The sequence below is a fragment of the Impatiens glandulifera genome, chromosome 7 (genome assembly GCF_907164915.1).
Source record: "Impatiens glandulifera chromosome 7, dImpGla2.1, whole genome shotgun sequence".
In the NCBI taxonomy this organism is placed as follows: Eukaryota; Viridiplantae; Streptophyta; class Magnoliopsida; order Ericales; family Balsaminaceae; genus Impatiens; species Impatiens glandulifera.
Window position 1 is genome coordinate 24,779,595 of NC_061868.1, and position 12,379 is coordinate 24,791,973.

Sequence of the window (12,379 nt, forward strand, 5' to 3'; positions counted from 1 at the left end):
AGAAGCCCGCACTCTACTTATTCCTTGAATAAACCAACTAGTAGAGATTTGAAAATAAAGTGGATGCCCAGTTGATCGACATAACTTTTGATATAGACATCATATAATCGAAACGGTCTTGGCTATATAGGTCGAACGAACATGCCCTACCGTAAAGAGCCTTCGCCACAATGTCGTTTGAGAAGACGATCTGCATTTCTGAAATAGTTTCAACTGGAAGCGTTGTGTCAAAGGTGTGACCCTCTGATTTAAGTTCAAAGAACTCAGCATATATCGATTCATTGAAGGAGATAGACTTTCCGTTCACCATTGTCATTATCGAATCTCCAATCACATTCACCGTCTTGAAAAACTTGCGGACCTCCTTTTCGTAGAAAACATAAGGACTGCTGAGATACTTCTTGAGGCCGGAGTATTCGAGAGAACAAAATATTTCCATGACATCATGTTGATCAAAAGAGTAGACAGAATCAAAATCCACCTGCAGTGTGTTGTAGGCAAGAAGGATCATTTTATTGTCAGTCATTTTGAGTGTAAGAAACAGATTAGTACGAAGATAAACAAAGTTTCTTAGAGAGAAGGCAGAGAGAAATCTATGGTTCTTAGAAAATAAGATGCGTAAGAACCCAGAACACATGTAAAATGTCTTTGAATAGAATTTGAACAGTCACATGTTTAACCGTCACTTTTTGAAAAAGACACCCATCAATTAATTTTAGACGTCTTTTCCCAAAAATAGTCATCATTAACCGAGTTTTTACCAAAAAATATCTTAATATTTAATGGTATATTAGTTATTTTGTTTAACATTGAAAGACACATGTCTTTAAGTTATTCGTGTTTAGAAATAACTGTTTTAATGTTTGGATGGTAAATATTAGATGACAGCACATATTAACAGTTGTCCTCAATTATTCCGAAGATGAAGCGTATAACTGCACACGTAGTTAGACGGCTAACTTTCTATCTGCATTCTGGCGTCTAGGTTGGATAGCCATCTAATTACTCTTGTCTTTTAGACGTCTATATGTCTTTTAGACATAAACGTCTAATTACACTTAAACAACACGTGTTAGACGTGTGTCTAGTTAGACGTGAGTGTCTAACTACGCTGATCTTTCGGACGTCTAACCTGCGTAGGTTTTAAACCAAGACAATTTTCCACCTCAGAAGCACAGACTACATAAGCAAATATACGTCTAAGAACTTGCTTTTCTGTTAGACGACCTCATCTATTAGACCGATTAAAGCTAGGCATGGCAAATTTCCGGGTTTCGGGGGACCCGAACCGGACCCGAACCGAATCGGACCCGATTTTGCCCCGAAAAAACGGGTATTTAAATTACCCGAAATATCGGTTCGGAACCGGTGGGTACCCGGACCCGAACCGGACCCGAACTAGACCCAATTTTTTAAAATAATTTCTTTTTTACTTATTTAATTAATTTTAACAAGTTATTATATTTTTAGTTTTTATTTATAAGTTATTATAGATTTAGTTTTTATTTACGTTTAAACATAATTTGAATGAAATGAAATAAAAATTTAATATTTTAAAATATTAGTTGAAACATTCAAAATAAAATTAATATATTTTAAGTTTTAAAAAATTATTTAATAAAAAAATATTTAAAAATTATATTAAATAAAATAAAATAAACGGTTTATAAATAAATAATATTTAAAAAAAATTATATTAAAATTTTTTTCAATTTTTCTTACCTACAGTACCTAACATTCATCTTCTTCCCCCATCTCTTACTCTCTCTCTCATTTTCAGTTTTTTCTACTCTCTCATTTTCAGTATTTTCTGCTATATAACTTATCTATGAAATGGAATTATGGAAGTATGGAATCATCATCTTCTTCTCGGCAACATAAATGTAAAAAAGAAGAGAATCTGAACGGAAAAGTGAGAACCAGAAAAAAAATTAATTATCGAAATTTTGTTCGGGTACCCGGAACCGAACCGGACCCGAACCGGAACCAAATAGTCCCGACCCAAAATTACCCGGGACCGAAAAACAAGAAAATTACCCGAACCGATCGGTTCGGTTCCTTCGGGTACCCGACCCGTCGGGGCTAAAATGCCATGCCTAATTAAAGCTTTCGTCTACGTGCATCTGTCTGAGCATTTTAAACATTAAAATTTCCCTCAAATTTATGCATATTTAAAAACAGATAAATAAATGATTTGAGGTCCTCAAGACTCAAAAATAATTTTAAGGAAGAAAAACTTTGTCCATGGGAGTGGCAAATGTGCCACTTGTTGATCTGCTAGAGCATGTTCTCAAAAGAGTGTGTTCAAAATTTCCTCCATGCAGCTGCCTTGTATCACCTACACAAAAATGTATTTATAGTTTTTGGTACCCACATTCACTTGGGACCTCGGTCAATCAGTCCCTTAGGAATCCATATTTGATTTATTTTGATGGAATTTCCATTTTGTGTTGTGATTTGTGCGTATGATTTAGGCTTAGCAAACGTCTTCCTGCTAGCAGCTGATCCCTTAACTTTAGAGGATGGTATTTGTTTAAAACTCCTTGACTTCTTGTTAGATTTTGATATGCTTGACTTGCTGGATGCTTCCTTTCTAGGTTTCAACCAGCCTACAGTTGGCGAAACATAAATAATCTCATCCTTTAAGGTTAGATCCTCACAACTTGAATCAGTTCCAATATCAGTTAAACTCTCTTTGACAAAGCTTATTGGCTTAAACTTGTTTGTTGCTGAGTTTAACTTTTCACTGGATTTATCTGGGATAGCTTTGTCATATCCTAAACTGAATTTGCATCCGACAGGCCTTAACATGCTAATTTGATATTTGACAGCTACTCCAGACCTTGTCCGAGAACTGACAATATAAGTTAAACTTTGGTTTCCAGAAAACATTGATTGAACCTTTTCTTTAAGTTTCTCATTTTCAGATAAGATCTCAACCATGTTGTTTTCAAAAACTTTTGAATCATTAGTTTCAGATAAAATAGGTTTATCGATTTCAAATTTTGATCTTATTTCATTTTGAGATTCAGATAACTTTCTGTACTCCATGACCATGTCATTGAGTGTAGTGACTAAGTCATCTCGTAAAAACTCTTCTAAAGAGAAATCAAATACCTCAGTGTTTTCCTCTTCTCTTACCATGAAACAAGCAACCTCTTCATTATCACTATCACTGGATGATGAGTTGTGTGAGTCACTTTGGATCCACTTAGCCTTGTTGTGAGCCGTCATGAGAGCCTTCAACTAATTTTCGTTGTCTTTCTTCTTCTCATCACGTTTTGGGTTCCTGTACTCTGATTTGTAATGACATAATTTGCCACAGTTGAAACACTTTACGTCAGTCTTAGAGTTAGTCTTATCATCATTGTTATTATTTGAAGAGTTTGAGTTAGAATTACTCTTCTTCATGAATTTTTCGAATTTCTTCACGAAGAGAGCCATTGCGTCGCTGCTGAGCTACTAGGCATCCTTCTTTACTTCAGTGGCAACTGGTGGCTCCTCAGAAGTCACCAAAGCCTTGGTTATGATGGTGGATGTGAGGTGTTCTTCTTCATTCCTAGAATTCAACTTGAACAAGTAGGCATTCAGATCGGCAAGCAAGTCAAAGAGTTCCATCTTATTGAGGTCTTTGGACTCCCTCATCGCTATAGTCTTGATGTCCCACTCCCTTGGCAAAGCTCGCATGATCTTGATAGAAATCTCTCAATTAATATAGGTCTTGCCCAAAATAGATAGAGTGGTGATGATTTTGTTGAATCTTGCATCAAACTCAGACATCATTTCTCTAGGATGCATCTTAAAGTTGTCGAACTCCTGGGTGACATCGTAATCTTGTTTTCTTTGGTTTGCCTGTTGCCTTCACAGAGTTGAGTGAGTCTTTCCCAAACTTATTTGGCAGACTCACATGATATGATGTAGTTAAACATGTTGTCGTCAAGAGATCTGTATAAGATATCCATGGCCAAGTTGTCGAGGTTCTTCTTCCTCTTGTCTTCATTTGTCCACTCAGATCTGTCTTTCTCTATCTTGATAGGACCTTATGTGACAACACTCCACATGTCATCATCTATGGACACAAGATGAGAAAGAACTCTCTTCTTCCACACGATGTAGTTTTCTTTCGAAAACATAGGAATCTTAGAGGAGTTGGCATCTTTAGTCATGATTCAGGTTCTTTTGGTGCTTGAGAATAGAAAATGAGGCTTTGATACCACTTGATAGGATCGGTGCTAACAATAGAGACAAGGGTGTGACTATTAATAATAGTTTATGATAAACGATTCGATAATAATCCTATGAGGGATTAATATTTGTTTCTATTCTTCACAAATCCTTCGAACTCTTGAAACAGATTCAAGTGCGGAAGTGTTCGTCGGATTTGAAGCTTTGAACCGATGGAATATGAATGATAGAAAGTAAATAACACAGGGAGTTTTATGGATGTTCAGAGATAAAACTCTTACGTCACCCCCTTCTTCCACAACCGGAACGATATCCACTAAATACTTTAAATCAAATACAACTTATTGAGCTAGCTAACTTATAATATTATATTACTTATAATATACATCTTACAACCTCTGTTCAACTTATAATATTCACAACAATATTCTCATAACTAGACAATAATTGATTTTGTGGACACATGGAAAATGTATGTTGGAAGGCCGCCCATAGTACCAGAATATAGCAGACTCTGAGAAAATGGATTGTGTCCATACCAAACTTGTTGTGCGTCGAATATCCTCTGAAGTTGTCTTGTACTAAACAGACAGTTGGAAGGATATTTGCGTACGTGGCGTTCATTCATTTGATATAATTAGTTGTCTTGTCGGACTACACAGAAGTGAGTGGAGCAGGAGTAGCAGACAACTAATTGATCGTGGTTAAACGTATGCTTTCTTCAGACGACTGCTGAAGTAAGGCATTAGAAGTGCTCCGTTAGATCAAGTGTAAAGGAGTTTGAAGTCCTCGTCTAACTGCGCGTCCCTTTAGACAAGTCTAAAGAAGTTAGACGTCCTCGTCTAACAATGCATCCCTTTAGACCAAATCTAAAGGAGTTAGACGTCCTCGTCTGACTATGCATTCCTTTAGACCAAGTCTAAAGGAGTTAGACGTCCTCATCTAACTACGCATCCCTTTAGACCAAGTCTAAAGGAGTTAGACGTCCTCGTCTAATTACGCATTCCTTTAGACTAAGTCTAAAGGAGTTAGACGTCCTCGTATAACTACGCATCCCTTTAGACAAAGTCTAAAGGAGTTAGACGTCATCGTCTAACTACATTTCCCTTTAGACCAAGTCTAAAGGGGTTATACTACAACGTCTAACTACGTTTCCCTTTAGACCAAGTCTAAAGGAGTTAGACTACCACGTCTAACTACGTTTCCCTTTAGACCAAGTCTAAAGGAGTTAAAGTACCACGTCTAACTACGTTTCCCTTTAGACCAAGTCTAAAGGAGTTAGACTACCATGTCTAACTACGTCTAATTAGTCATCTTAGACCACGTCTAAATTAGCATAGTCTTATGCACCTGCACAAAACAAAATAGACAACTTAGCTTTATTCTAATTTAAACATCTAGCTTTATTCTAATTAAACATCATCAAAATTCAGTTGTTTAATGTTTCGTAGCTTTTGTTTATTTCTAAGTTAATTACTTTTCACTTAATTAACTTTTTTCTTTACTTTGTTTTTAATTTTCCCCAACATTCTCCATTAACAATTGTTTTACCATTCTTCACTTCTTCAAGGCTTGCAAAATACTTCTTTGTTAGAGCAAACATTTATTATAGTTCATGTGTTAATCCACCATTCTCATGGATTACACCCCACCAAGTTAACCACATATATCACCGCACATAGATCCATATCCGATAATCCTTAAGTTAAGTTAGCCTCTTGAACTCATCTCGGCTTCTTGCAATCGGAAGATCTATGGCCCATGTCATTGCAATTGAAACACTTTCCCGTGAACTTCTTAGAAATTGCGCATTTAGGATTAATGTTTTGTTTTTACAAAAGAATTATGTTTCTTCTTGTTTTTACATGTTGACTAAAGTTTTTCTTTGAGCCATTTTTATTTTCCTCTTCAATGCATAGACAAATCAGCAATTCTTCTAACTTAGCTATCCAAACCTGGCTGAGCCGCCTAATTCTAACTATTTAGAGACCATTTGTTTCATTTTCTCTTATTTCATATATTTAAATGTTTATTTTGTTTTTAAAAATATATAAAATATCTAAAAACAATATTTATAACAAAAACAAACCAAATTAATTAGGGTGATTTTATTCGAGACAAATATTTTAAATTTATATTTTTAGACATTTTTAATTTTAATTAGGGTTTACGTTAACACTTTGCATGTATTCAATAATTTTATTTTAATTTAAAAAATGAGACGACCTTAGGAATTGTCGTTTTCTCGCCTCATTTTACTATATTCAATAAAAAAGATGAAATTTTAACAAATTTTGACTTTTCAAATAGTTTTTCTCTAGTCTTCACTATTACTTTGATGAAAATAACAATGATTTATGTCCTTCAAAAATCAAATAATGAATATACAAATTTGTCAAATAAAACATTTTCTCTGGATTCTTGTATGTAAATTCAAATAAAAATCCTTAATAAATGTATGAATTCGTGTCAAAATTAATTTATATTTTTTATTTCAATTTACTTAGAAAACAATTATTGACTATTTTAATAAATCAAATTATTTTGGACTGGTTGATGATGATTGGTCCCATAAAGAAAATCTAACCAAGATAAGAACTTGGTTTGTAAATATATATATTTTGAAACTCCGGTTGAAAAGAGGCCCGCCAGCTCTGCACCACCACATCCTATCTCTATGGCCACAATTCTCTCACCTTCAGCTCTCCTCCCCTCCTCTAACAACGCCGGAGCATCTTCAAAATCCATCGCAAATCCGACCTCCTTCCTCTACAAACCCCCGAATCTAACACCTCCTCACTCCAAAACCATCTCAATCTGTCTCTCCACCGTAGCCAAATCCCTCGTCGCCGGCGTCGCAGCCGCTGTAATTCTTACGGCCCCCGCCGCTCCGTCCCTCGCAGAGACGACAGCGTATCAGATCTACTACGGAACAGCCGCGAGCGCTGCAAATTACGGAGGATACGGAGGGAACGCTAGCAAGAAGGATACGGCAGAATATGTGTATGATGTTCCCGATGGATGGAAAGAGCGTTTGGTATCCAAGGTCGAGAAAGGCACAAATGGAACTGACAGCGAATTTTATAATCCTAAGAAACGACAAGAGAAAGAGTACCTCACTTATCTCGCCGGATTCCGCCAGCTCGCTCCTAAAGACGCCGTCCTCAACAATTTAGCTTTGTCTGACGTCTATCTCCAGGTATATATTAGAATTACAGTAATAAATCAAAGTAGATAGGTGGGTTGTTCATGATCAAAGTGTTTGATTGATTATATTTCGATAAGAGGAATGATATGGAACACTACTTTGGGAACGACTCGTACAACGAAAGTGACCTCGTTGTTATACGAAAGTGACATCGTTGTTATACAAAAAAGATCTCGTCCCTTTTGTATAACAACGAGGTCTCTTTTGTATAACAAAGTCACTTTCGTATAACAGCGAGTTCATTTTCGCTGTATAAGTCGCTCCCAAAAGTAATGCTCCTAATCATTTTTCTTTCGAGAATTCTTAAACACAGAGTCGCCCGTCAATGATAGATGTCCATTTGTTGCAGGATCTGATTGCGAGTGCAGATAGTGTGACATCGGAGGAGAAGAAAAACGACAACGGTCAAGTATACTATGTTTATGAGATCAACGGGGTTGGGGCTCATAGCTTAATCACGGTGACATGCGCCAATAACAAGCTATACGCACACTTTGTGAACTCACCGGCGCCGGAATGGAACAGGGACGAGGAAACCCTCAGGCACCTCCACCAATCTTTTAAAACGATTGGATCCAATTGATTGATTCATTGATCTTGAAGATTAATTGGAAGTTGTATTAGTTATATTAATTTTCTCTATTATAAATACATTAAGCATTTTTGTAAACTCAAATCATAATTATTTTTAATAATTATAAATGTAAAAGAATTATGAAATTTAATTCTAAAAAGTTTTCATTCCATGTAACCACAATATTTAAAGATATTTGGGTTCACAATTACCCAACAACACATTGAAGTTGATCTAGAGAAGATCAAATCACTGTTAACCAAAAACAGGAAAGAAGTTTAAAGCGTCCATTCTTCAAGTTGCTTTGAAAAGACAAGAGATTGGAGTGGGACAAACATGCCAAGAGGCCTTTAACAAAATCATGGAACAATGTATACATACAATCTCTCCCAATCAATTGATGCCACCAATCCTCACGAAACTGCAATTGATTGCCTCATCACCCAAGAGAATGATAACGTCGAACAAGTCATCTACTACGTTAGCAAATGAAAGACTAGGTATAAACTGAATCGTTTTACAACAACGCAAGCTCACATTATCCTTCTAGTCTCTGTATATGTAACAAACAGAAAAAAGTATAATAAAAGGGTTGTTGTTTATTCTTTATTATTTATTAAATGAGTTTAGACATGTGGGTCAATTTGATGAAATAACCCTCATAAGAGTATAATTACTATATATAGCATGCTTTTACTAATTTTTTCATTTTTAACCTTTTGCCAAGGCAAAATGTCACTTTTGCCCTTTAATTAAAAAAAAAAATTGATTTTCTTTTCCGTCGTTTCCCTTTCCTTCTCCTTTCCCTCCCTCTCTCTCTTTTCAACTTCCCCTACCCCCCGAAGACGACCGATCAAGCCGAAGACGACGACGACGAAAAGCCCCCGAAACATCGACGACGTCCTCTCCCCCAAACCCCGACGACAAATAAGAGTCTCCGACGAGAATCAGAACTCCAGAACGACGAAGGTGAGTTTATCTTTCATGTTTTCCCGTTTCTATCCGAGTTTTCCCATTTTATATCGTTTATATTCCATGCATGCTATAATGGAAGAATGGTTTAGGATTTAGGTTTAGGTATGGGTTTAGGTTTATTGGCTGAATGCATAGTTTTGGGTTTAAAATGCTTCTGTCGAAAGCTGTTGCAGGCTGTCGATGGCGACGATGCATTTTCGCAGCCGATTGTGCATCTGTCGCAGACGACAGTGCATCTGTCGCAAGCGACCATGCATCTGTCGCAAGCGACGATGCATCTGTCACAGACAGAATATACTATTTGCCTGCGATAGATGCATCTCCCGCCTGCGACAGATGCACTGTCGTCTGCGACAGATGCACTGTCGTCTGCGACAGATGCACCGTCGCCTGCGGCAGATGCACTGTCGCCTGCGACAGGTGTCTTATTTCCTTTAAAGAAGTAGTATTTACTTTCATTATTCTGACTTAATGTTTTTTTGCAGATGGCACCAACCAAATGCAAAACCAAAACGGTAATTGAGAACTTTCCTAGACGTGTTTAATGGAAATCTACTTGCACCTGCTTGTTAAAGACCAAGGACAATTTTAATCACTTTGGTCTTATGGAAAGGGCTATGAAGAGTCAATTTCAGTATCTATTGAAAGCCCCGACTGTAATTTTCTCAGGAACAATAATCCACCAGATGTTGATCAGGAAAAGCAGCTCCAATTCGAAGAGAATAACTTTCTTAGTCAATGGTCAGCAGCTGTACTAGGGCATGAAGGAATATGCCTTGGTAACAGGCCTAAATTTTGGAAGATTTCCTGTGATCGAAAACTGGCACGTTGAAGAATGTCCACCCCTAGTCTATAAATATTTTGGTGGAAAAACAGTTGTTAGAGTGACAGAGGTTCAAACAGTTTTCCTCAAATGCTCTGAGAAGGAGGATGCATGGAAGCTTGGGCTCATCAACCTTATTTACCAGTGTCTTTTTGGATCTGATAATAGGAAGAGGGTATGTTTGAAAATTTTCAGCATGGTGGAGGACATGGAAATGTTCCTTCAATTTCCATGGGGAAAGGTGTCATTCAATTCAACCTTGAAGGGTATTGACAAGGACATGAAACATCTTCAGCAACTATATGTGGAGAAGAAGGAAACCTGCAAGGGGAACTGTGATGTTGCTTATACTATTAGTGGGTTCGCCATAGCCTTCCAAGTTTGGACATATTTGGTTATGAAGACATTTGTCCCCAAATTTGCGGATATGATCGAGGAAAAACATATACGCCCAAGGATATTACTCTTTACAGCCTCCAGAAGCAACACCAACACTAGCCAAGAGGTATCCAATGCCCTTTTCAAATGCAATGTGTTTAACAAGATTGATGAGTCTGAGGAGGAGAAGAGGAACTACTGTGGGGAAGACTTTGAAGAAATGGGAGATTACATTTATGATGATATATTTGAAGTGGATGGTAGGAAGAGAAATAATAAAGATGACAGTACTCCCAAACCGACGCTCAAGAGGAGAAAACCAATTAAAATCACACTAGCCAAGAGGACTGAGAAGTCATTTAGTGATGAATCTAGCCAAAACAGCTCTCGGTCTAATACTTGTGAATCTAGCCATGTCCCTTCAGCAACGAGTCCTCAAAAGAAAGAAGACAATTCTCCAACTAGTCAAGACTAAGGGTGAGCATAATATGGGTTTACCCAAACCCAACCCTAACCCAAAATATTAATTTGGGTTGGTTAATATGGGTTGGGTTGAGTATGGGTTGGGTTGAGTATGGGTTGAGTTTAATTTGGGTTGGGTTAGGGTTACCCAAATTATATAAATTTAGTTTAATTCTTTATTATTAATCCAATATAAACTAATCATCTTTCAACTTTAAGTCGAACACGTTTTTGACATGTTTAACATATTTTTCATACGTTTTCCACACATCTAACACGTTTTTAATATTTTTAACACGTTTCACTTATAACACGTTTTTCACATTTTGGTACGTTTAATACTTTTTTGACATGTTTAACATGTTTTTCACTTTTTTCACATTCTTAACACGTTTAACATGTTTGTAACATGTTTAATACGTGTGTAACATGTTTAACACGTTTTTGGCACGTTTAACACGTTTTTGACATTTAAACACGTTTTACACATTTAATATATTTTTGACATGTTTAACATATTTTTACACGTTAACACGTTTTGATAAGTTTTAACACGTTTTTGTCACGTTTAACACGTTTTTGGTGTTTTTGACACGTTTAATATATTTTTCACACGTTTGACATTAAATTTGTGAAAACGTATTCAACGTGTCAAATGTGAAAAACATGTTAAACGTGTCAAAAATGAGTTAAACGTATCAAAATGTGCCAAAACGTGGAAAACGTGTTAAACGTGTCAAAAACGTGCAATATGTATCAAAACGTGTTAAACATGCCAAAAACGTGAAAAACGTGTGAAAACATGTTAAACATGTTACAAACGTGTTAAACATGTCAAAACGTGTTAAATATGCCAAAAATGTGAAAAACGTGTGAAACGTGTCAATAATGTGAAAAACGTATTAAATGTGTCGAAAATATGTTAAACGTGTCAAAACGTGTCAAAAACGTGGAAAACGTGTTAAACGTGTCAAAACGTGTCAAAACGTGAAAAACGTGTAAAACGTGTCAAAAATGTGAAAAACATGTTAAACGTGTCAAAACGTGTCAAAACGTGTCAAAACGTGCCAAAATGTGAAAAACGTGTGAAACGTGTCAAAAATGTGAAAAATATGTTAAACGTGTCAAAATGTGTTAAACGTGCCAAAAATGTGTCAAATGTGTTAAACGTGTCAAAAACGTGTCAAACGTGTCAAAAACGTGTCAAACGTGTCAAAAATGTGTCAAACGTGTTAAACATGCCAAAAACATGTAAAACGTGTTCAACGTGTTAAAATATGTTAAATGTGCCAAAAACGTGTTAAACGTGTCAAAAACGTGTTAAATGTGTGAAAATGTATTAAAAATGTCAAAAACATGAAAAACATGAAAAACGTGTTAAACGAATAAAAATGTGTTAAATGAGTCAAATACATGTTAAATATAAAATAAATAATAAATAATTTGGGTTACCCAACTCATACTCAACCCAACACATACCCAACCCATATTAGTAAATAATATGGGTTGAATTATGGGTTGGGTAAATTTAATTTGGGTTAAATATGGGTTGGGTAATACGGGTTGGGTTTACCCGTTTGCTCACCCCTAGTCAAGACAATCGGGTGACTCAAGCCCAGAATGATGTCAAGTTTGATGAGCTGAGAAAGGATATGAAGGAGCTGACAAGGGATGTGAAGGAGCTTAAAACTGAAATGAAGGTAATGAAAGAGGATCAACGTGTTATGTTCAATCACATAATCCAATTATTGGGTGAAATAAAACAACAAAAGAA

At 36.2% G+C, this 12,379-nt stretch overlaps 1 protein-coding gene across 1 annotated transcript; it reads left to right on the top strand.

The window, feature by feature from the left end:
- The first annotated feature begins 6,814 nt into the window (after positions 1-6,814).
- Positions 6,815-8,063, top strand: LOC124945225 (thylakoid lumenal 19 kDa protein, chloroplastic). Its single transcript, XM_047485617.1, has 2 exons — positions 6,815-7,384; positions 7,743-8,063. The coding sequence occupies exons 1-2, from the start codon at positions 6,863-6,865 to the stop codon at positions 7,974-7,976; spliced, it is 756 nt and encodes a 251-aa protein (XP_047341573.1). The 5' UTR covers positions 6,815-6,862; the 3' UTR covers positions 7,977-8,063.
- The last annotated feature ends 4,316 nt before the right edge of the window (positions 8,064-12,379 follow it).